Below are 26,873 nucleotides of genomic sequence, written 5' to 3'. Positions count from 1 at the left end.
CATGTACTGCACGTATTTGATTTTTGATTTTGTAATATAACAGTGTGATGATATATTCAGCAAGAAACGAATGTTTTAAATAAACAATGGGAACTTCAAAGGAAAGATGACCTTGCATCGAGGAGTCCAATTATACATAACATACATCAGGATGAAGTACTTCGACAAACTTTTTTCACTGAAACATTTTCATTATTAACTTAAATGTTGGAAGAGGTCGTTGGGTGTTCGAAACTTTTGAAAATTCATCAAGCATCTCCCGAAGTTAGTCAAAATCCCATCCAGACAAAAATTTGGGTTTTTATTTTTATTACTTGTTTATAAATATTTTTCATTTGTAAAGTTCCTTATTGCCTTAAGCCGTTGGAAAATATACATAAATTATTGTATTTTTCCCTGTCAGACGTAAAATAGTGTAGAAAATATGGTTTGTGCATTATTTTAATAGCTATAACAGAGCGTATAGCTCATCTAGTAGATGGCAGCCACTATACGTATAAACAAAAAAAATTTCTTTACCGATTTTTTAGAAAACTATTCCTCGCTCTATATTTATTGGCCAATACACTTTGAATTATGGGATTTGGATCATTCTTTTCGTGTTAAATGAAATCGAAATTAAAGTTTATTAAACTTTAATTTGTATTACAGGAATTCTTTTTATCGATATACCCCATTTGGAAATAGTTTTCTAGGCCACGGTATGGTGGCGCTGTATTTAGCGTTTCCGAGTTTTTATACGGAGTTCGCACAACTTAACCTTAATATTTTGGCTGGCAAGTGGTAACATTGTCACTTTTTGTGTTGTTGGGTGATATACAGGGCGTCCCTTCTCACCTGGTTTGGACCGTTGTCCTTTTGACCGCGGGCGAAATTGTACAAGTAAGTCGCGAGATACGCTATGGGGTCCTGAGGTCGCTTGTTGGCCACTTCCGTCAGTCCTTTGATCAGAGGATCGCCCAGTGCTGCATTACAATTGAATTTATTATCGAACACACGGATCTTCATAAACATCATATTTTTAAACGATAACGTTGCTTATTTTGCTTGTTATTTGCTTTGCAATCTTTACAACAAGTTTTTTAACTTTTTACATATTACAATATACAAAGTGTTCGAAGTGTTTTCGGAGCGCGAGCATTGAAGATGCCAAGTGAGATTTTGGCGAAACGTCTGCAGGATTCCAGTCGGAGTTCAACGAGCGAACGGATGATATCCCGGAATATAGTGTCATCATATATATATATATATATATATATATATATATATATATATATATATATATATATATATATATATATATATATATATATATATATATATATATATAAAAGTTTGAAAAAATCAAAAATCAATGTAAAGAAATGAGGTTAAGTTAGGAGGAATTTCCTATACTTACAGGAAGCGAGATATCTTCCCTCTTCGGTAGCGAAAAAGGGCATGTTGACCTGTTCGCTCTCCTCCAACGCGTTATCTGAAACAAAACAGAGACGGTGCGATCAAAAATGCCCGACGGAAGTGAGGTTATGTTTTGCCACGCACACAGAACGGAAAACGACAAGGACGGTACCAACGTCAACAACGATTTACACAAGTTATACGGTGCAGGTGTGGAAAACGTAAAGCCTACCGCACACGTCACAGGTTCAAACCTACGTAAATGTACAACATGTAGGCCAATGACGATGGCAGCAAGTTGGCCGTGGTCACTTTCCGTTGTCATTCTTCGAATATGATCAGATGCAGGATATATACAAGGCGATTGAGTTTAAGCGTATGTTATACAGGGTATACTAATTCCTAAGTAGCACTACAATGATACTACTTTTAGGTTCTTGTTAAGTCTTGCTGAGCTCAGTTCCTAGACAAAGATCGCACTTAACAAAACCAACCCTTATAGGGATTTTTTTTTCAAATTTGCCTTTCCCTTTCAAATTTTAAAGCAAGCACTGGGTATAGTTCAAACCGAAGCCGGTACGGCGTATATATATGTGAATAAATATATGTGAAATATTTTTGGACAAGCGGTGTTGCCAGATATACTGGTAACGTATATCAACTTTCGTTTTTTAAATGTTATAACATTTTTAGATTCTGCGAAACATTCTTTTTTTTACAGTTAAACACTTGAATTTAAATAATTAATTAATTTTAATTTTATTATTTTGGTTTATTGCTTGCAACTCTGAAACCAGTGAAAATAGATATACCGTAGTTTAGATTTTTTATGTCTTGTCAATTGGGCTTTATCAAATAAACTCCCTGTACCCGATACGTTAACTCTCATACCATATCATGATAAAGCAATTTAATAGGGAACCGCAACCAAAAATTCAACCAAAAAAAATTATTATTTTACATCGGGTTGGCATTTTGCTAAATTTCTTAAAAAGTACTTTCTAATGTAATAATATACAGGGTGTTCCATTGAAATAACGAAAGTTGATATACGTGACGAGTATAACACCGCATAGCCGAAAGTATTTTACATAGGTAGTCCATGTTCGCTTACATTTGTAACTAAGTAACATTTCAGGCTTTTACCGTAAGTCTATACTCAAATTATGTTAATGTTAATGTTAAAATGTTAATTATTTGCAGAATTTAGAAGTGTTCGTTGGTTAAAATCGCGTCCCACGTCGAAACAATAATATGATTTAAAATTAAAAAAATATGGCCACAGAAACCACACACCACTACTACTTCGGTTTCTGTTTTATTTCTGATATATTTTTTGAATAAATAACTACAGGGTGTTTCAGAATTCAATGCGAATATTTTAAGAGCATTTTTTTGTACCAACATGAGATACCGGGTAGCACAATTTTCGGAAAAAATATATTTTGGTTTTTAATGTTAAACATTTGATTTTGGGCAATTTCAGTGGATATGTCCTTAAAATCCTCGTTCTGTATTCTAAAACGCCATAGAGATTCGAAGACTGCGGTCAACTTGTTGCCAAGTCGCTGCCCGTACGCGGTGTTGCCAGACGTACCGAGGCACTTACGAATCGGCCGCCAGGTGACGTCCCCGTCGTCGCCGATACGAACGAACGTAAAAAACTTTGGCACTAAAACATAGACTAAACGGTTAGAGTAGGTTAAGATCCGGCACTATTTATGGCCGTTCCGTTCGGATGACCGTCTCCTGAACACGCTCAGTATCATGGCGGCGATATGGAGCGAGTTCGACATCACGATGTCTTTCTCGAGCTGGAGGATGTTGGCGACGGCGGTCGCGAACTCCCTGAAACACTGCCCCTCGTCGACGCCTATGGTGCGGCGGTTCGAGACCTTGAAAACGCCAGTGGCGTGCTGATCGCGGTCGTAGGTCAGCCCTCTGACCGAGCACAGCGACCTCAGGTGGTCGGATTTTTCCGACTGTTTCGTGAGGTGGAGGCACCTGAACGTTCATCGAACCGCTCTATCGTTTCGGATTCTGCGCGTCCCCCCCGTCCCCCTCCGACGTTTTAAGCTAATACGCGACTTTTCGATCGTCCTATACCGTGTTGTTCATTATATTTTCACAGGAAATTAATTATTGATATATATTAAAATATTGATATTATTAAAATAACTTAAAAACGGCTCAATGAAAATGATCTACGATTTAAGTTACGATTTAAGTAGTATATAGGGCATTCAATTAAAAAAAAATGATTTACACTTTTTTTTCTATCTTTTCTATCTATAAAATAATATAAAATAACCCTATACATGTTACGAACTGTTTTGGCCATAGTGTCTATTTTTTTGCAAAATTCCCGTTCCCTTATTCCGCAACACCCTGTATCGACTCCGATCGGAACTTCACGTATTAACGCGTCAATTTTTTTTTATGGCGGCGAGCCAATCAAAAGGCGAGTATATCATCAATTCGAAACGAAGGGAGTTTCGTTCGACATCGGCTATTCTGACTCGTTTAAATTATATTATGACAAACTAAAACCTCAAACATCCTTGGTTTAAGGCTTCAGCAGAGGGTTAAGTATTTTTGAGTAACGTAGCAATACAAAATTTTATAATAAATAAATAAATGTTTGAGGCTTTGTTATTTAATTTAGATTTTTTAATTCGGTTTTTCTTCTGGTGTAGTTTTAATAAAAAAAAGGTTACGTGACTACTAATTCGATTTAAATTTAGGAGGCCCAAAATTATACGGAATCAAATGTCATAAATAGTCCGAACTGCGTTCTGATTGGTCGGCACCGTATCGCTTAGTTAGAAACGCGACGAACCTTAGGGTGAGCTTGAACTGGAGCCCGCAGCCGAGCACGTTCGGCCTCGAGGTCAGAAAACCCAAACGCTCGTCGAATTTAAACTCCAGTTTCGTTTGGAACGCGTCCATGAGACGCGCCAGGCGATCATATGCTTTGCCCAGGTTTCCGGGGGGCGTGGTCGACGTCACCACCCTCACGTGATCCAATATGTTGACGTACACGGCCACGGTGTACGTGGGGTCGATGTAGACGCCCCTGCCGTAAGGCCAGTGGCGTCCGTGCAGTCTATCCGAATCGCTTATGTTCCACAACGGTACCAGCAAGTTGTTGCTGGCCAGTATCATTCTAGTCTCGGACAAGTCTTCGAGGATTTCCGTGAGGGTGTAATAAGTGCCGACGCGACCCGAGTCCGGGTCCTTTTTCGCGTGGCCGCCGTCTTCGAGGCGTGACGTCAGTAAGACGTCGGTTACGACGCGTTCCACCGCTTCCAGGTCGTGGATGTTGAGCGACTTGGGCAGATCGTACTCGGTCAGGTTTCGAGTGCACTCGATATTGCCTGGAAGTGGCGTTTTCCGAGGGGGAGGGGGGGAGTATATTCCGATCGTCGAATCTTAAAATTGCGGTTCGCGACCCGAATACGAGAGAAATTAAATTAATATACAGGGTGTTCATAAAAAAACTATAGTTTAATTAAATCATGAAAAAGGTTTAATAGCACTACACGAAATGTAGAAACAATGAAATAATTATATTTAAGAAAATAAAAACAGGTTAATACAGGGTGTCCCAAAATTAACAATTTAATTAATAGACATAGATTAAAACAAAATATTGTTATCGGATTTAAAAAAAAATAATTTTATAAAATGGAGCAGGTCTGAACTTTTTAACATAGACATATTTTCTGTCTTCATAGTGTTCGCAAACAGGTTTGGGCAAACTTCGAAACGACTACAGATGGCTAAACAATATTTTGTTTTATTAATACCCTTTTCAAAAGAAAAAGAAAAAAACTGAAAATCTGGCTTGACTAGTTTTACGCCAACGTTATCAACAAGCCCTTTAGATGACATCTATGAGGAGGAAACGGTTGATACTTCTAGACTGAAGTAGTATGTGACCTAATTTCTTCATGTAAATCACAATTTGACTGCGAAGTAAAATCTTTTGTGGCAGATAACGCCGCAAATATGACCCTCATTCGCAAAAACTTTGGAAGAAACGACGGGGTGAAAAGTTTTATAACTTAAGGCTGCCCTACACATATCTATTTTTGTATCATCTGTAGCTCAAAAGTTGTTGGGACGTTTAGGACATACGTTCATATGAAGTTTTCCTTTTTAAATTGACATTGATTTAGAAAACACCCTGTATATTTAACAAACAATTCATCAGAAATTAATATCAAATACCCCACTGCGAGTGATAAGATTTTGGGCCAACGAAATACAAGTTTCATTTATCGCGATGACCGCAGTTTTAAGATATTTCGAATTTTTGCCCAATCAGGGAAACGATCGAAGTAAAAAACGGTTTCCTTTAGTAGTAACCTTTCGCCACTTCTGCATCCACTCTCCACCGGGGAAGATATACAGTGACGTAGACTGTTATTTCTAATATAACGTCGAAACAGTGTTCAGACAAGTTTAGTTTGCCTTGTATATTGTATACAGTGTGTCTCGTGGTTGACGGTTTTGGGAAAACGGGTGAGGAGTTGCAAGATCTTATGGTGATAGATCAGGATTTGCCTACAACAGCAGACTTGACAGAGGAAGTCATATTACAACAAGCAAGAAAGGGTGAGCACCAAGGGGAAAAAGTTGATCTGGGACCTCCAGCAACCATTCAACCAGCCCTATATTCAGTTAAGCTGCTAGAGAAATTTTTTATGTAACATGGTGAAGATGCCCCTCTCGAAGAAATGGTAAAAATACAGACCAAAGTACGAGATGCGTATTGGCATATTAAAAAAATTCAAAAGAGAATGACCGATTATTTGAAACATTAAATGTAGTTCTTAAATATTTATATAAAATGTTCCTAAGTAGATGTTAAAATTTGTATATAAGATAATTAAATATTACAAAACAGACGTATTGTTATTTTTCAAGCACCTATAACTTTTTATAACGAGTACGAGTAAGGTACCACTAAAATTCGGGTCAATTACATAGTTAATTTTCTTGAAAATTGCCGACTCGATTTGGATACATATTTTAAAATAGACGTTAAATCTGCATTTTTTGTTTGTGTCAATAACTTTTATTTTGTGCTTGATGGATATTAGTCCCAATCATCCGATTGATCCTATCGATGTTCTATTGGGTTAAAATCTGGTTTGCACGGAGGCCAGTCCAAATAATTTAGCATTATTCTTGCGAAATGTGGTCTGGACATAATAAAACTCGTCTGGAAAACTCGTTGGACATTAAATTCACCGAGCTGCAATTAAAAGAATCATCGTATCAGCAGTTAGCGAGAAAATTACGTTTGCAGTTGACCCAAATGGGGGGGGAGCGATCGTTTCCCCGATGAGGGCGAGGGCGGGGTCGAAACGTCGCCTCTTCGCACCTGCCATGACCCATTTGGACTCCGGGTCCAGATCCAGGTCCGTTCCGTCGTTGCATTCGCGAAATTTGCTCGGCGGTTGCGGTCCGACTTCGCATTTAGGACTGATGTGGTTATAATCTTTGATAATGGGCTCCAGGAAATCGTAAAACACGTAATAGGAGTGGTAGTCGGGAGCCGCGACGCCCAGAGGAAAGTCCTGTTCCACGGCCAGCTTGAAAGCCGGTTCGGAAGGTAGTTTTTTCACACTCGGCCAGATAACGTCGTACAGATTGTGATCGAGACTAGTTAATCGTGTTTTAACGCTGTCGAACGCGAGGCTGAAACGCGAAAAAGTGAGAGACGCGCACCGGCGTTGATTTACCGACGTAACCGGCACGCCACGCGTTTTGAAGTCTCGTACAGGAGGGGCCCATACCTTATCTCTTATAAATACAAAAATTGTTTCTATTAAAACGACCTTTTTTTATTCTCCTACTGGTTACTTTTTTATATACAAGGTGGTAAAAGAAAGTTACATTTTTTTTTAAATACAACACCCTACATTTTATTGCATTTTTGGCTGGTCCTTTCAAAGACAAATTCAACGATATTTAAACCATCATTGTTGGGATGCTTATCAACTTTTGAAACTTTTAAACAATGATCAAATTTAAAACGTTTTCTTAAAATACGCGGTGTTGCCACGTTTCGCAAAATGATACTTTTATCCATTTTCTTAAATGAGACACCCTGTATATTATTGGATTTTCGAATAGCCACTTTAATAGCAATTTCAAGTACTGGTCTCTGACTTACTGTTTTGGCTTAATTGGCAATTATTTTCCAATAACACATATTTTTTTTACATTGGTAATTGAAGAATCTTGTAAATGAGGTCCTTAAATGGAAAAAACCTTTAAAAAATACTCATATTCTTAATAATATAGAACACATGTTTTTCAAAAATATATACAAACCTGATGATATTAATTTTTTTTTACATAATCATTGCAGTAGCTTTGAAAATAATAGTTCTCTGTTGTGATAATATTACGGATTCTTTGACAGGTATCAGTGTATTGTAATATTTTAAGCATCTTTTTCGATCTTCCATTTTTTAAGTTGCATTTTTGTTGAGTCTATCTTGTATAATGTATATGAAGGAGGAAAAAAAACGCAGGTCGATATCCTTCTGCATTTTCAAAATACGAGTAGTCCAACCGCCTTGCCGCTTGAGACGTAGACGTAAGACGAACCACACTTCAAACATGTTTAAAAATTAACAGTTATAAGCCACACCAGTACAAAAACTACAAGAACCGGATTTTAACTTAAGACTCGAACTTTGTTCAAAATATAATATGGACGGATAAATCAATATTTACAACGTCCGCGGTGTTGTTTAATAGAAAAAATCAACAATCACGCTTTAAACATAACTCGAGTTCTGAAGATGATCGCTAATAAGTTCGAAACGCTGCACCACAGACTCATACCCACATATCGTTGAATTTCTGTTTCAAAGCACTATCCAAAGATGTAGTAGAATGTTAGGTGTTCTATTTAAAAAAAATGTAGCTTGTTTTACCACCCTGTATATAAAAAAGTGACGATTAGGAAAATGAAAAAAAAGGTCATTTTTTATTTACGTTTTTTTGTAACTCCTGTAGGTTTCGAGATAAAGTATAGGCCCCTCTTGATATGACATACCCCAAGTGTGAGAGAGACAACCAACGCGACTATACAATGAACTGTATCGAACTTAGGGAACTTGAGGACAACAAATGAATCGAATATATGACTAAAGAACCACCCAATTTGTGATTCTAGTCTTTCTTCGTATGGTCTCTCGCCAACATGAGCATCTGCTCGTGGTGTAATTGTCAGATCAGTGGAAAGTCACATAAATTAGATATGTTGCATCCGAATCCGAAACAATTTTTAACCGTCAAATTACCACCTTGCAGATCTGTTATGTCGGTAACAAGTTACGCCCGCTTGTTTGTCGACCAGAGCATCATTGAATATCCTCTCTGAATAAAAGTACAAGAATGCAGACCAGATGCAGTTTTAAGACAGTCTTTACAGTGTTTCGCATCGAGGTTCTTCGGTATTGGTATAAACGTTGCTTTTTGCTCTGTTATTTCCGGTTCATCATCCAGCCTGACATCGCGCAATGTATTACGGTTGTCTTTAAAAAGATTTTCGATATAATCAATCCATTCTGTTAAATCTTTCATTCTTGATGTTAAGATAGTATTTTGCTCATTCATTAATAAATATTGTACATTAGATCCAACATTTTTGATGCATCAGTCTCTTTTAATAATGCATGTTTTTTTGGATCTTATTAGTTTTCGAGTATCTAAGAGTTGATTTTTATACCTTCTGTCGATGTTTGTATAATCTATTTAGTTTTTAATTTTCTGCCAGTATTTGAAGTCCAAGTGTAAATGCGTCGTCGACGGTGTTTAAAATAAGTATTTGTTATAATTCTGCAGAATTGCACTAGCATATTCCCCTTTCTCACAACAACATTAACTAAGGGTTTGTTGTCATTTTTCGGTATATACAGCAGCAGGTAGTTTGTAAATATTACATTTGATAAAGACACGGTGTTGTCGAAACAATTGTCATGTCAAAATATATAATTTCGTGAAAATCTGAACTTTTGGTTCTTTTTTATTTTGTTAAATGGTTTTTCATCAAGTAAAAGCCACCTCAGTTCAATGGCTGGAAGTTATTTCGTCTTCTTCTCCTACTGTCTAGGAAAGTTTTCCTGTCTAGTCTCTCACTGTGGTCTTCGGCCTGTGGCTCCATACGTTCCGCTTGTTCATTCCAAGCTTTTGGTGTATTCGTTGTCTATTTTTAGACGTCATAGGCATCTCTCTCTCTCTCTCTCTCTCTTACGTCATCACTAGTTTGTCTGTCTCTCATCGTAATTCCCAATATTTCACGTGTGCAAAACGTCCGCATTAACTAACAGCAAGCAGAAAATTGTATTTTTTATAGGTCTTCGCTTGACTAAGATACATCAATGATAGAATTTTTCAATTTCCTATCTTTTCTTAGTCTTAGTCTAATAGTCTAATTCTTGAGGCTATTTAAAATTTCTCCGAAAAATCGAAATAAAGTCACCATCGCGTGGCGCGCCGGGCATAGTCTGTTCATAGATATAAGAAAGTGACCAATGCAACAAGATTATTACGTAAAGTTTCGCAATTTAAATTCAGGTAAAATTGTGATAAATTCCGTTTCAGCGAGGAAAAAAAGAAGCGATGCGGACATTTTCTCGAGAAAAAATTAGGATTTACAGAGAACAACAAAGGCAATTTTTTAATTGGATGAAACCTGGTTCGACACTTATGATACCGCGGAAAAGGGTTGGGTTGACTCAACTAACAAGTGTAAAACAAACGCGCCATCAAAAAGAGGTAAAAGGATAACTATTTTGCATGCTGGCTCTAAACATGGTTGGATTCCAAATGGACTTTCTCTGTCTGCGAAAAATATTAAAGATTCTTCTCTGGATTGCCATGAAGACACCACCGCTGATTTATTTGAAAGTTGGTTTAAAAACAAACTAGTTCCAAACATTCCTCCTAATAGCGTAATTGTAACGGACAATGCAAGTTAACACAGTAGACAGTTGACTAAAACCTCTTCCTCATGTGACACAAAAGTAACAATCCTAAAATATAACGGAGATTATACCAAAAAGCAATTAATTGAGGTTCTACAAAGCTTGAACCTACAAAAGGAATACGTCTGTGATAATTATGCAAAAAATCTAGGGCATACAGTTTTAAGGATTGTATATTTAATCCCATTGAACATGTTTGGTACCAACTGAAATCTGCCATTCGTCGTAACAATATATCGTAACTTATAGAAACCGAAGTTTTTAACATCCCTCCACAAAGTCGGGCAAATTCTGTTAAACATATAGACAAAGCAGAACAATCGTATATCCATACCGCAAATAATATAGAACAAATAATAATCAGAACAGGCGATGATAGCGATAGTGATACTGATATATTATGTGAATAATTTTAAGTAATTTAAGTAGGTAATAATTTTTTTTTTAATTTTCTTTTAGATTTAAACATAAATACATAAATACTGTTTATTATCTTTCTTAACGAAACCGTAAATAATTAAATTCTAAGCAAAGTACTGTCATGTTTGGCCATATTTCATTCTTACAGCTTGCCCGTATCTTTCCCTAATTCGTATCAGTTAGTCACTTTCTTATATCTATGAACAGACTTTACAGATGATACCGCTGACCTACCGATTGACGTTTTTCGTCAATGTCGACCAATTGGATAAGCGACCGCTATTTGTCTGACCGCCGCCGTTCGAAAGGGCCGACACTGTGCCGGAATTCCTGCGTTCCTGGAGCACACTGAAACAGCGCTCCAAAACGGACAGCATGTCGTCGTCGTCGAGTGGTTTACGGGCGGAAAAAATATCGTGAGGAACTAAGAACATTCGCTTTACGAATCTGCTACATTTCCTAACCGCCAATCACACTGTCGACTTCTTCAGAGCTGGACTGAAACTGGCTCGTATTTTACTCTGTAGCTGCTTATGTATTGTTTGAGGGGGGCGGAGCTAAATTTGTCTGGGATGGTAAAACGTAAAGACCAGACCCTCTGTTAAGATTGTTTGATCGCTTATAGATTTCTATTTCTTTTTTTATAATTCGTGTACTCAGTTCATACTTTTCATACAGCGTGGAACTTGCTGACGTTCCGCCAATCATCCTGTTGGCCGCTTCAGAGCTTGGCCGAAACTGAAGAACCGAACGGGATGATTGGCGAAACGTCAGCAAGTTAAAAAAAATGACGCGGTTATATATATATATATATATATATATATATATATATATATATATATATATATATATATATATATATATATATATATATATATATATATATATGATGACACTATATTCCGGGATATCATCCGTTCGCTCGTTGAACTCCGACTGGAATCCTGCATCCGACTGGAATCCTGAGTGTTCGAAGTGTTTTCGGAGCGCGAGCATTGAAGATGCCAAGTGAGATTTTGGCGAAACGTCTGCAGGATTCCAGTCGGATGCAAGATTTGCAGGATTCCAGTCGGATGCAGGATTCCAGTCGGAGTTCAACGAGCGAACGGATGATATCCCGGAATATAGTGTCATCACATTTTTCCATCCGTGAATCAATACGTGAGAATATATATATATATATATATATATATATATATATATATATATATATATATATATATATATATATATATATATATATATATATATATATATATATATATATATATATATATATATATATATATATATATATATATATATATATATATATATATACGTTTAGATATATAAACAGGGACAGCGCAAAATACGAGCCAGTTTCAGTCAAGCTCTGAAGAAGCCAACAGGATGATCGGCAAGTTTGATTTATAAACCACCGAATCAGGAGGAATGCAAAAGATTTGTAAATAGTATTAAAGTGGCTTCTGAAATTTCTCATGTATCGAATCTTTTTTATTTAACTTGGAGTCGTCATCCTATTACGTTACGTTGCCACCAGGTGGAATTTTCTGACATAATCGCAAAAAAAATATTGAAAGAACGACTCCAAGTCTACTTAATTAATTACATTAAGGATAACAATTACGCCCCCTGTCGGTCATTTCTGCCACTACAGGGATTGCCGGCGTTTTCTCCTTTGGCAGGTATTTTTTTTCTATTACTGGGACATCCGGTATATTTCTATTTATTTGGTTATTTTGGTTTTTTGTACAATAATTAAATTATTTAACATAGTAATGTTTCCAGGGTTATTGAAATATCAGTGCAAACAAAATCCATTATAGTAGTGTCTTTTTGTTACTTCTGCATTCACCGTCCGCACTCTGGGAGGACGCAGAAGTACCGAAAAAACACTACTGATTATATAATAATAATAATGATTATGTATATCGCAGAAAAGCAATAGCCGACTAAATTCTGCAAATAAACTCGCACTATTTACCACGTACGCGTGACACTTATTTATGTACAACTCAGTGGGCTATAACGATTGCAATTTCAGTTCAGTCTCAGGCTCAAAATAAACGTTTTGCATAAATCTACTCACCCTGATCCTTGAGTATTTCTTCGATTTCGTGTTCGTCGGCTCCAAAGTCGGTCAGCAGCTTCTTGTGCGAGAATTCGGACTGATTTTTCAGGTAAAATTCCGGCTTGTGGCCAAACTGGGGCGCATAAAATATAACGCATTTTTTATTACACTAAGTTTCAAAAAAACCGTCTTAGCTTTTAAGGAAATACAGTAAAAATGCTCCGCAATTTTCAAAAAAGCTGTAAAGCTTTTAGAATTATTTCGAAAAAATTATGTACGTCAAAAAATTTCATAAATTAATTAAGAAATTCCAAAACAGAAAATTCCTCTCAATTTTCACATATTGTACTATCGCAAAAGTTTTAGATTTTTCCGAAAAGCGAATAAGAAAATCTGCATGTCGTAAAAAATATCTGTCGTAGGTTGCTGATTTAATGTAGTATTTGTAAAACAAGAAATTCTCCACTATTTTCGGAAAATTACCTTTCGCAAAAGCTCCAGATCTTTTAAAAATATTTAGAACATACTGTATAAGTGAAGAATATCGTTCATAAAAAATAATTTCATTAAGCGTTTTGAGGACAGAAGATTCTTTACAATTTTCATTTTTCAAAAGCTGGAAAACTTTTAGAAATATTTATAAAAAAATGTATTTGACAAAGAACATTTATCGTATGCCATAAGTTCATTAAACAATCATAAAAAAGAATATTCCTGACAAATTTTCTTACAAAAAAGCTCAAGAACTTTTAAAAATATTTATTAAAAAAATGTATATGACCAAAAAATTGCTCGTAGGTCATAATTTCGTTAAACATTCATAGAACGGAAAATTCTTTACGATTTTCCCATAATGAGATCGCGCAAATGTTTCGAAACTTTTAGAAATATTTACGAAAAACTTAAATAAAAAATTTTAAGCACAAGGCTACCCCAAAGGTTTCAGATTTTTCAGGAGAAAAAAATGCGTATCTCCAAAAATATCTGTTGTATGTTGATAATTTTAAGCAAAATTTGTAGAACGAGAAATTCCCGTAATTCTCCGCGTAATGAGCTTTAGCAAAAGCTCTGGATCGTATAGAAAAAACGTCATATCTCGATAAATCTCTGTCGGTGGTTAATAATTTTAATGAAAAATTTAGAGAACGACAAATTCCTCACGAATTTCGAATGGTGTGCTTTCGAAAAAGTTCCGGAGCTTTTAGAAATTTTTAGAAAAAACAGGAACCTAAGGAAAGCTCCAGAGCTCTCGAAAATATTTTTATATCTCGATATCTCGATAAATATCCTAACTAACGAAACTAACCTTATCTTTGGCATTGATGTCCGAACCCAAGTGCACCAGGAGGTTGTAGTAGTGCCCGTTGTCCCGTAGCACTGCGGCGTAGTGCAACGGAATCCGCCCGTTATCGTCTTCCATCAGTAGCGTCTCGGGAAAACGGCCGGCGAGGTAACGGACGACGCTGGTCCGGCCAAACGCGATGGCCACGTGAAGAGGCGTGGCGCCGCACGGAGACACGTGGTCGCGCGCTACCGCGAATTTGCGTCTGTCCAACGCGGCCTGGAGCTCCCGAAGGTTGCCTCGGTGCGCTGCCACGTGAATTGCGTGGATTTTCGACTGCGAAAAAGCGTTCGACGTTGGTAACTTTGTTAAAAGTTTCAAAAACAGTCAGGCATCATCACAACGGGATAAAAATTTATTTCAAAATCTTCAATATCTATTTATATATGTTTCTAAAAAAATTATCAGTATTAGTATCTCCAGTTTGGACATTGGACATTGCCCATGTCAAAAGATTTGCAGATGTTTGGCAAATATTCTTACTGGTTTATTCAGAAATTCTGACATATTCCTCAGAAATCCTGACTTGTTCTTCAAAAATTCGGACTTGTTCTCAGAATTTTTAATTCAAGTCAGTTATTCTGACATATTTCTCAGAAATCCTAACCTGTTCTTCATGAATTCAGACTTATTCTCAGAAATTTTGATTCAAGTGATAAATTCTGACTTGTCTTTCAGAAATTTTGAATTAAATCAGAAATTCTGTCATGTTTCTCGGAAATTTTATCTTGTTCTTCAGAATTTCTGACTTGTTTCTCAGAAATTTTGATTGAAGTCAGAAAGTCTAACATGTTTCTTATAAATTCTAACTTGGTCTTCAGAATTTCTGACTTGTTTCTCAGAAATTTTGATTGAAGTCAAGAAATTCTAACATGTTTCTCAGAAATTCTAACTAGTTCTTGTTCGTTTCTCAGAATTTTTGACTTTCGTCAGATACATATTCTTCGAAAATTTGTATTGAACCCATATTTTATTTTTGGTTTTTGTCGAGCTGTAAATCTAATTTTAATTTCTAAAGACCTAAGAAGTTATACCAGAAAATGATAGATTAGAGTGTAACACTAAAACCATATTTTATGTCCCAATTGGACAAAAATGTATCGGAATCTAAGAACAACTTTAACATGAACTAACTATAACTGGATAGTTGCAATTGTAAAAATATATAATATAATAAATATTCCCAAAGAAAAAAAAATCAGATAAATGAAAAATGACATATCGTTTCGCTTACCATATAAATCGGAACGTTATCCAAAAACGCCTGCAATTCCGGGTTATCGCTCTTCTGCCCGATAAGACTTTCCCCTTCCCCATTCAGCACCAGGGCCGCCAACTGCTCCATGTTGCCGGATTCTATCATCGTTTTAATCAGATCGCCGTCAGATCTCTTTCTTCCTTCCTTATTCATCGACTCTACTTCGTTTTCTCCGTTCACTACGCCTGCAAAACACACACACACCGATGGATGTTTCGAAGTCCCCGTCGCTATCCGCAGGTCCACCCCAGATCGTTCTCGATCTTCCATCCCTAAATTTCGTCAAAGGTCTCAAGGTAGGTAGTCTGGATGACTATCAACGATCTGAGGCGTACCAAAGAGCAAAACGAAAATTTAGAAGAAGAAGAAGACGAGCACAATGAACCAGAAAAAAGACAGTACAAAACGCGTGAGGTTAACTTGAAGCTCGCCTTTCAAGTCAAGAAAACAAGAGCGTCACAGGGTCTTCTTCACACATCGAACCAAAGCAAACTGCATTGCAATTCTTGCAATTGGAATCCCAAGTTCCTCTTGGCTGATTTATATATTCCAACATTTTCTATTTTTTCCTCCTCATCAATGGAGTCGTCTGTTTAAACTCCAAAAGGTGTCTAAAACGGTGTCGTGTAATGTATGATCGATGAGGTGGGGGAAGCAACACAGCACACAGAGCGGGAAACCTTAACGTAGATGTGGATTCGTTAATACTAATTGAAACTTCAAAGAGTTATAAAAGCGACAGCCCCACAAATCAAACGGTACACAACGAAAAACCCCCTCCAGTGCTGACCACACCACCAAGCTCGATAGTGACCCGGAAGCTGCACACTCGTTTGCCCGCAACACAAGTTTACCTTCAATTATCTTTTCACCTTCAACGTCTGGATCGTCTTCGGCACGTTCCTCACCCGTGCCGTCATTTTCTTCATCTCTATTTTCACCATCTGTCCTACTATTGGACCTCGTCAAAGATCCAGTCAGTTTTCGGGTGTCTGACTCTCTTTCTTGATCGCCGTTAATAATGCCTGTGCTAGGGCGGGTTTTAGCACGTTCCGGTTCCTGTTCAGGTTCCGGTTCTGGTTCCGGATCAGGTTCCTGTTCCGGTTCTTGTTCCGGTTCCGGTTCCGGTTCCTCTTCGGTTTCGTCAGCATCCGGTCCGGGTTCCCCTTCGACTTCCTCTTCTCCTTTCGGCTCTTCTTCGGGTTCATTGTTGGGTTCGTTCGTAGGTTCCGGTTCTTCATCGTTTCCGTTTTCAATTATTTCTTCGTCCGCCTGGTTCTCGGGTTCTCCCTGGCTTGGACCCGGTACTTCATCGTCCGGCTGAGTCGATAATATATCCGCTTCGTCTGGTTCCAAGGGTTCTTCCGGTTCCGCAGGTTCTTCCGGTTCCGCGGGATCTTCCGGTTTCGCGGCCTCTTCCGGTTCTTCAGCATCCGCTTCATCTTCAAATTGCCATGATTATGGCGGCAGAGATCGGCATTTTGTGGGTGTTTTGATTCCAATACAACCGCGAGTATAATTCAAACAGGTAAATAGTTTTGGCCTAACGATTGCTGTTAAAATATCACCAGTGGTATGGTTTAGGAGAAAAGGTAATACGCTAGACACATTTCAAGAAAAGCGTTTGTCTCGATATCAAACGAATTTTAAGAACGCTCTCTGCGAAGAGGTCAGACAGGGGTGCATCTTATCTCCAATGCTGACGACACTGTTTTGTGTGCGGTCTCTCTCGAGGATTTACAGAGACTACTGAACCAAGTAGTGAAAGCTAGCAAAGATTACGGTCTCAACATGAACCTCAACATGACCAAAATAATGGTGATAACAAAAAGGAAGCAAGCAACAGGTCAGCTTACAAAGATAATAATTATTGTAACAGTTGTGCAATATGTCCGGCCCTTTGAGCAATACAAGCCGTATAAATGGTTTTTAAATACATAATGGCATTTCTAACAAATTCGGGTTATATCTTCAAGGGTCTCTGCAAAATGCAACATAATATTAAGTTGCTCTTCAGTATTCAAAATATGACGACGTCTATTTTTTCTTTCTTCAAAGTTTCATATATTCTAAAGTGTTGGCAAATCCCGTCGGAGAAAGATCTTTTTTTCTGGGCTCCTTCTTAATGTAAATTTTTTAGCCAGGGACCGGTTTTTATTGTACGATATGTAACTTTCTAATATATGAATCTTTTTCTCTGTGGTAAACGTAATGCGCAAGCCGCATTCTAGCACTTGTTTTGTTTAAACGCCGTCATAGCCACCTTACACTAACTGAACTTATATGGCAACAGCATATTATTTGTGACCAACGTTTAAAAGGAATTAAATTAAATGAAAATTGCCTTAATTTTTTATGCTAAATATAACAAGATTATAAAAATGGGTAGTTTTCGTTGAAAAAAAAAAAGAATTTTGGCAGTATTTTTTTTTTGAGTACCCTGTATTAATATGTGTCAAAATTTCTTATGAAATCTGTTATTCGAGTCCTTCGTCTACGACAAAACTGACTCAAGTGAAACAAACAATCAATGATTCCGAATGAAGAAATTGACAGATATTTGAAGTTTTGCGTAAAAAATTAAAAATGACAAAAACGGTTAGACTTAGGTATAGGACATTGTACACAAAATATGTCTAGAATTCGAAATAAGAAAGTTGATACTCGCCCGCAAAAAATGAAACACCTCGTATATACAACTATGAAATAAATGGAAACTCGTACCAAGCGGAATCAAATCGGCCCATAAGATATAGCAAAAAAGAAACACTTTTTTTTCAAAAAGACGAAACCACGATGTACATTAAATAAAAGTTATTTAAAAAAAATAACTTCGGTGAGAATTCCTATTTATTTATTTTATTATTTACGTCTTTTATCTATGGTGTGTGGACAAAAAAAGTCGTTACGCACGGGTAGTTTTATAGCAGTTAATAAACCAAAACCATTTATCTGCGAAAGTACTATACACCACGTTCGCTTTTATTTCCCATTATTTTCGTTTTCATGGCGCATTTAATTTTTTTAATTTTATTATTCAAATTATTGCGACATCGCAAAGACGCTAAAAGTTTTCGAAATTTCCAAACGCAAACGGCAGTTTTTGGAAAATTCAAATTTCGAAAAGTGTTCGAAATGCCTTACCTCGGATGGTCTTCGATTTGGACACGACGGAGTCCTGCTTCCTCAGCTGACCTTTCGACCTTCGACCGTCCCCGCCCCCCGCCGGCGTCTCTTCCCGCGTTTCCCGTTTGTTTGTTTCCGTCGCGACGCCATCGACGTCGGTCACGTTGTCGTTGACGTCTTTGGCGACGCCGTTGGTCGACGACATGGCGCTGCCCAACGCGTGCCAGTCCACCTGGGACGCGAGCTCGGGCTTCGCCCCCCTGGGGCATTCCGGCACCACGTTCAGGAGTTTCGAGTCGATCTCGTTGGTGCGGGTGCGATAGTACGCCGCCGCCTTTTGCCGCTGACACATAGAAAGAGAGAAAAATACAGAAAACGGACGCCACTGGACCACCGTGGATGTCATTGATACGAACAACTATAAGCACGCAACATAGTAGGCCTTTTGAAGCTGAAACAGAGAAAGAAAGAAAGATATAAAAAAGAATTTCGCTGTTACGAAACAACGATAACACGCAACATAGGCCGCCGCGTTTTTAAGCTCAAAGAGAGAGACAGACAGAGAAAAAGATAAAGCAAAATACTGAAAACGAAGGCCGCGGTACCACCGAGAAGGTCATTGATACCGAAAAACTGAGAGATAGCGAGAAAGAGATGGAAAAAAAAGGACGCCACTGTACGACTAGGAATTTCACCGTTAAGGAACAACTATAACCACAAAACATAGTAGGCCTTTTGAAGATGAAAGAGAGAGGGAGAAAAAAAGAAAGATAAAAAAATGGGACGCCACTGTACGTCCAAGAATTTCGCTGTTACGAAGCAACGATCACACGCACATAGTAGGCCGCCGCGTTTTAAAGCTCAAAGAGAGATACGGGCGGAGAGAAAGAGCAAAAAAAAAGAGAAATACCGAAAACGAAGGCCACTGTACCACCGTTAATATCATTGATACGGAAAAACTGAGAGAAAGAAAAAAAAAAGAAAGATAAAAAAACGGACGCCACTGTACGACCAAGAATTTCGCTGTTACGAAACAACGATCACACGCACATAGTAGGCCGCCGCGTTTTAAAGCTCAAAGAGAGATACGGGCGGAGAGAAAGAGAAAAATAAAGAGAAATACTGAAAACGAAAGCCACTGTACCGCCGTTAATATCATTGATACGGAAAAACTGAGAGAAAGAAAAAAAAGAAAGATAAAAAAATGGGACGCCACTGTACGTCCAAGAATTTCGCTGTTACGAAACAACGATCACACGCAACATAGTAGGCCGCCGCGTTTTAAAGCTCAAAGAGAGATACGGGCGGAGAGAAAGAAAAAAATAAAGAGAAATACCGAAAACGAAAGCCATTGTACCACCGTTAATATCATTGATACGGAAAAACTGAGAGAAAGAAAAAAAAAAGAAAGATAAAAAAACGGACGCCACTGTACGACCAAGAATTTCGCTGTTACGAAACAACGATCACACGCAACATAGTAGGCCGCCGCGTTTTAAAGCTCAAAGAGAGATACGGGCGGAGAGAAAGAGAAAAATAAAGAGAAATACCGAAAACGAAACCCACTGTACCACCGTTAATATCATTGATACGGAAAAACTGAGAGAAAGAAAAAAAAAAAGAAAGATAAAAAAACGGACGCCACTGTACGGCAAGGAATTTCGCTGTTACGGAACGACTATAACCGCACAAAACGGTAGGCCTTTCGATACTGAAGGAGAGAGAGATAGAGAGAAAGAAAGAAAGACAAAAATACGGACGTCACTGTGCGACACAACGATACACGCAACATCGTAGGCCGCCGGATTTTGAAGCTCAAAGAGAGAGAAAGAGAGACGGAGATAAAGAGAACCTATAACCACTATAGCCGAATTTCAACCATAACGAAGACACAAAATTGCTCTCCATTTGCAGGTAAAAGTATACTTATGACACTACTGCATTCCTTTATAGATCTTCATGGTGGTTGTCTTATTATTAATTCAAAAATCATATGTCAACTTCAACAATTCCAGGAGGTTAATTTACTTCTAATAGCCAAGACTACATAAGGTCATTCGGCCGGCAGGTAACGATTCCTAAAGGACGCCTTCGTAATGAAAGGGTCTGGACTACTCCATCATCCTCCTAACTTTAATTATTGCTGGGTATCGCACTGTACTACGCTCTTCACTGTCACTATACTAACTCGAGTCTCCTAGTTAGGAGGTGGATAGCTTCGATGTCGACATATTGAAGAAGCCTTCGCCAATGACTTCTGGAGAATTTTGGTAACGGTCTGATTGACGATACTTCTCCTTTGGAACCTTTGGAATGTCGGAAGTCCAAACGTACATGAGTAAGTTGACTTTTTTCTCAGATTTCCCAGCGAAGATTCATACCCAAGTATTGCCCATTATTGCGATTGTATTATGTTCTACAGTAGGGATGTCGCTAGTATGGAGCGGGTAAAGTACTTTGATTTCTTCTACGTCAGAATAAACATCTACGTTAGAAGTTGCGAATATTCTGGAGGGAGAGTTATTTTTCATATTATGAATCAAAAGAATATAAATATTATGGGCTTCTAGTACAGATTTTTTGCCTTTTGAGTATTAGTTTTTCATGTAATTTCGATATAGTAGGTCTATACGACGAAACACCTTGAGGTGGTTTCATACCTCATCTTGAATGAGGCGTTCATAAGATTGGTCAGATTGTTTTAGGATTAGGCGTTCTTTTAGGATCAGCATTGATCAGTTTCTCCTGTCTTGGTTCAGTCCAATCTAGGAGGTCTCCTCCTTCATTTGGCCGATAAGCCATCTGCAGGTTTTTTACAAATCTGGAATCTCTGAGTTTATCCGGTCATGGGCCCAACAAGCCCCAAAGGTGAGGTTAGGTGAAAAACTTATGAGATACAAACAACTTACGTTGTCCAAGACTGCCTCGCTGGCCCCGTTTTCCAACAAGAAATTAAACATTTTGTTGTCATCTTTGAGTAACGCGGCGTAGTGGAGGGGGGTGCGACCGTCGTTGTCCGCCGCGTTCACGCTGCCGGGAAGGGTTTTTATGATGTACCTGGCTATCTCTTGCCTACCCAGTCCTGCGGCCTAAAATAAGTGAGAGAGCTACGGTTCAAATTTTGATTTATAAACAACTCAGAAAGCTTCCGATCCCTGCCTAATTTTTAATGCACACAAGTTTTTTGGACTCTCTTGAAGATTTAAAATATTATACGGGGTGTGTCAAAAGTGTCCACCGACATCGATTTTGCCTAGTTTAGGCAAAAATTAAGGTTATGTGTTTTTTTTTTCATATTTTGATTGCCCGGTATAAAATTGTGTTGTGACGCTACTCATTCAGGTCTAAGGAGACGATCAGTTCGACAGATTATACAGGGTGTCCCAAATAAGTGGTGCCGTTTTGGCGAACACACTATACAAAAAACAAAAAAAATTTGTTGGGGCTGTCGATGACAATAGTTTTGTTTTGGCTGAGTTTTTGAACTTTAGAAGAGTTTTTGAGACCGTCGATAGGGATATTTTAATAACTAAGCTAGAAAATATGGGTATAAAGCACTTAGCCCTGGATTGGCTAAAATCTTACTTATCTGGCCGAACACAAAAAGTAAAGTATGAGACATCTGTGTCTGAGCCTATCTTGGGGGATCATGGGGTACCATAGGGGACTGTTTTGGGGCCATTATTGCTCTTCTGTATATTAATGATCTAGCTCGATATGTGAAAAACAGCAAAATTACATTATTTGCCGACGATACCATGATAAGGGTCGTCGAAGAAATGCAGCAAGATATCAATGATGACCTGTATCGAGTGTTTGCATGGGTGTGCAATAAAAATACAAAACAGAGCAATGTGCACAATTCTAAAATGTAATAGAAATACACCCGCGATGACTATGTTAAATGTGTTACAAATATTAACTGTAAAGCCGAAAGTAATGTTTGATGCCTTTATATTTATATTTAAGATAAAAAATAAAATGATGTCGCCATAAGTTGGTAATACGGTTAATTACTTTAAGAATGTTCATGACTGTAACACTAGAAACCGTACTGATTTCATCTTGTTAAAGTTGGCTGCCAAAAAGATTAAGGAGCGTGATAATTTAAATGCTTTTAAAAGATTAATTAAAACTTACGTATTGTCAGAAATTTTAATCTGATTTTTCTTTTATAATTGTTTCTGCTGTTATAGACTTTCGTTTTGTGCGCTTTTGTACTTTTATACCTATTTAAATTTTCCTATTTTGCTACTGGTTCGTATCTTTAAAATGTAAATACGATTGTTTTCTGTTATAATTTAATAAAATTTATATATTTTCATATTATTCTTTCTCACACCCTGTTAACATAAAAAATAAAACGAAAAGCTCACCGACGTTTCTAAACGAATTACGCTTTTTAAAAAAAAGTTTTTAATCAAAATCGGTAAAATTTCTGCTCAGATTTCGCATAAGTAGACGAATAAAGAGGGTTCCGGAGCGTATAACTTCAAATATAACACCCATGTTGGAAACATTTTTATTTATATACTCTCATACCTTGTGTAGGGGGGTCAGGCCGTTGTGATCCTTGGCTGAGAGGACCGCCAAGGGGACGGAAGATGGTACGCGACTTTTCAAACCCTCCAAATCGTCGTTCTGTACGTCGCAGTGGATCTCCTTGATTAGACCCTGCAAGTTACGCCTCTTGTAATTTGTTTTTGTGAGCTCCTAAGAGATTCGGAATGTTTACATTTCATGGTAGTTATTATTGTTCAGTTAAAAGTTGGCGCTCTTACATAGGAGTTTAAAACTGACACTCCTTCTAAAGCACATTTTTCAAAGAATATAAACTCAATACACATTTTTCCCAAGATATCTTCATTTATCTTGGTACCTTTAAAACATTTATTTAATATTTTGACGAGAACGGACATAAATAAAGGATATATTGTAGAACTGGACTGAGGGGGCTTTTGCTTGATTGATAATCCATTTAACACCATTAAATTAGAACAAAAAATCTTCAGATTTTCACAGTTTTTAATGATTTATGACAGCTGTTTCGGCATCGTGATAAAGGCACGGCGTTGTCTGTTGTTGTTTTGTTCTAATTTGCTTGTGATATGGCTCTACACAAGATGTGCAGGAATCCACAGAGTGTAGGGAAGACCCAAAATACCTTGTCAGAACCATTTCTGGTGACAAAGGGTCTTAAACCTTGTTTAAAATTTTTATACAAGAAATACTTATTTCTCAAAATGTTTGCATACACCTGCCTTCAGATCCGTAATCGGACTTCAAAACAAACTATGTTTGGTCAACATGTGATGATTATATGTTATATAATAGAAACTAGATTAAATTTCTTGATCCACCTTACTTGACAAATATTTACCATGATGTCCCTTTATAAAAAACGATTTGATCACTTTGAGATATGGAGTATTTTTGGAACTAGCAACCAAAAAGTAAAGAAAATATTCATCGTTTAGCTCTCAACGCAGATTGGTTAGTCAAGTGAGCTGGAAAGTTGGTTAGTTTGGGTAAGGTTGGGTTCGAAGTTAGTTACGTGTGAAACCGTTGCTTTTGGGAGGAAAAAACTTCAAAGAAAATCGATTATTTTTGCCAGCAATTCAAGCAACTGCTATATAGTTGTTGTTGTATGTTTTGCAGGTAACAGCGGTAAAAGTGTCATAGTTATTGTTCATTTAAATAAAAGTTTAAATTTAAAAAACATATATTCGCGTCGCACACCTAGAAATATTGAAGTTCAAAATAAATAGTAACTAAAAGTTCAGATTTTCACGAAATTATATATTTTGACATGACCATTGTTTGGACAACACCGTGTCTTTATCAAATGTAATATTTACACCTGCTATCTGCTACTATATATACCGAAAAATGCCAATAAAATCTTAATTAAGGTTTTTATGAGGATTTAAGTTTAATAATGGAGAGGTATGGATATGGGTTTTGCTATGTATGTAATTGTTTTAAATTGATCGTATTCTTTATTAGGTTTCGGATAAATAGAGTTTACTGTTGTCTGGATTTGTTTTTTATTTATACTTTTATCTATAACGGACGGATTGTTCAATGCAATTTGTTCAATGATATTAATTTCTTTGTTGTAATGTTCCGTTGAGAGTGGCGTATTAAGAAGTCTGTGTATAAAAGAGTGATTGAACAGGATAACTCAATTAATTTTTTGGACTTAACTATTACGAAAACGTAAAACAAATTAGATTTTTCCATTTGTCATAAACCTTCACACACGGACACAGTCATACATAACAGCTCAAATCACCCTTATACACACAAAATGGCTGCATTTCACTCTTTTATACACAGACTTCTTAATACGCCACTCTCAACAGAAAATTACAACAAAGAACTTGATATTATTAAACAAATTGCATTGAAAAACGCCTACAATCTGTTCATTATAGATAAAATTATAAATAAAAAACAAATCGAGGCAACAGTAAACTCTATTTATACGAAACCTAATACAGAATACGACCAATTTAAAACAATTACATACATAGGAGAACCTAGTGAAAAAGTTTCAAAACATTTGCCAAAATGTGGTTTAAAAATAGCTTTCAGAACTAACAACACAATAGGAGAATTTTTCAAAAACAATAAATCGAAGTGTCCCAAAATCTCAAAAATCAGGTGTCTACAGGTTGAAATGCGGATCTTGTCCTAAAATTTATATTTGACAACCAGGTAGATCCTTCAAGAAACGCATTAACGAACATAAAAGGGCGTTTAAAAACAATAGTCTAGATTCTAATTATGCTACACACTTAAACACAGAAAAACACGTTTTTGACGACAATTTTGATATTTGACATACAGCCACAAAAAGTAGAAAATTAAATTTATTGGAAGCCATGGAGATTAACAAAATGAGACATTGCTTAATTTTATTTAATTACCTCTCCTTTATTAAACTTAAATTCTCACAACTTTAATTAAGGTTTTACTAAACTAACTACTACTACTAAATATATAATTTCGTGAAAATCTGAATTTTTAGTTCTTATTTATTTTGATAAATGGATTTTCATCAAGTAAAAGCCAGTTCAATATTCACGTCGTTTATTAGCTTAACGTAGTTTATAATATTCGGTACCAAATATTTAAAAACACGTCAATAAGACGTGAAATATAACTTAAAAAACATTAATTAACATATTTTTTCTACCACTTTTCCAGGCACGACAATCAATCAGCCCACCGATAAATGAAAAGTGGCCCCTCTGGCGCATCACTCCTTCAATAGGAAACACTGACGATCGATCCGCGTTTTGTATACACAACGGAAACACCATTAAAAGAACTGTTTGGAGTATACCCGTCAATATTATTAGACGCGGGTAAGTGAAAAGCAAGGGTTATTATTTTAGGTCTTATAATGGAGAGCAGCGAATCAATCAGAACAATAGCCCGACACCTAATAAATCGTGTTCCCGTGTGCCTTTTTCGAATTTTTATTAAATTCCACCATTTTTATACAGGATAATTAATATTACAGGATGCGTCAACGATAGAGAAAAGTTTATATAATCTGATTGGTTTCGAAAGTTACGAGAACATAGTAAATTGAAAAATATAGTCAATAAAAATTAAAATAATACCAAAAAATTCGGAAAATGAAAAAAAAAAGTATCATACCGTATGAAGTTAAATTTTGCCTGGAGTAAACAAATAAATAAACCATCAGAGCCAAAATTGCAACTGATACTACGAGAAAATGATCCCTCGCCTGTATTAATAACATAATTGCTTTCGAAAAATAGTCGCTGGGCGGGGCGAACCGCTAGGGAAATTTCGCAAAATCGATGTAATTTTATTGTGCATGCACCCTGCATAAAATGTCCTACACATCTCGTAGAACTTCAAAGTTACAGCAAACATTGGTAAATATTAAAATTTGCACAAATAATAGCGATGTCGAATAATATTTTTTCAAATATCTCGCGCCCTGTATAATTGACGAAACCTGAAACTCTCTCACGACACTGTTCAAATAAAATTATCCCATCTTTAACGGTTTTTCATTTATCGCCGATAATTTACCCACAAAAATGGAAATTTTTATGATATTTCACATATTTTGCCCATAAACGACACACCCTGTATATGATCAGAGGTTATTATTTATTATTATTTTCGATAAAATAAGTTTTTTCTGAAACCATACTTTGGAAAATTACAGTTTTCAGGGTCGTTTAGATTTTTGCC

At 36.9% G+C, this 26,873-nt stretch overlaps 1 protein-coding gene across 5 annotated transcripts in view; it reads right to left on the bottom strand.

Annotated features, from left to right (window-relative positions):
• The window catches only part of LOC132704129 (uncharacterized), a 50,184-nt gene that overhangs the window by 10,325 nt on the left and 12,986 nt on the right, over positions 1-26,873 (bottom strand). For 2 of the 5 annotated variants that reach the window (XM_060673928.1, XM_060673927.1), the window contains exons 4-12: positions 23,175-23,306; positions 21,542-21,721; positions 18,651-18,975; positions 16,361-16,948; positions 15,483-15,691; positions 14,213-14,524; positions 12,925-13,039; positions 1,400-1,474; positions 838-965 (exon numbers count right to left, since the gene is read on the bottom strand). In XM_060673928.1, coding sequence (XP_060529911.1) covers positions 838-965; positions 1,400-1,474; positions 12,925-13,039; positions 14,213-14,524; positions 15,483-15,691; positions 16,361-16,948; positions 18,651-18,975; positions 21,542-21,721; positions 23,175-23,306 — 2,064 coding nt within the window. Of the gene's footprint in view, positions 1-837; positions 966-1,399; positions 1,475-2,995; positions 3,403-4,237; positions 4,776-6,790; positions 7,108-11,066; positions 11,257-12,924; positions 13,040-14,212; positions 14,525-15,482; positions 15,692-16,360; positions 16,949-18,650; positions 18,976-21,541; positions 21,722-23,174; positions 23,307-26,873 lie in introns of those variants that run through there. The other 3 variants (XR_009619235.1, XR_009619233.1, XR_009619234.1) reach the window with 3 other exon arrangements.

Source organism: Cylas formicarius, unplaced genomic scaffold, assembly GCF_029955315.1.
Source record: "Cylas formicarius isolate icCylForm1 unplaced genomic scaffold, icCylForm1.1 PGA_scaffold_6__28_contigs__length_40554024, whole genome shotgun sequence".
NCBI lineage: Eukaryota > Metazoa > Arthropoda > Insecta > Coleoptera > Brentidae > Cylas > Cylas formicarius.
Note: the sequence above shows the minus strand (reverse complement) of the source record. Positions and strands in the feature narration are given on the sequence as shown.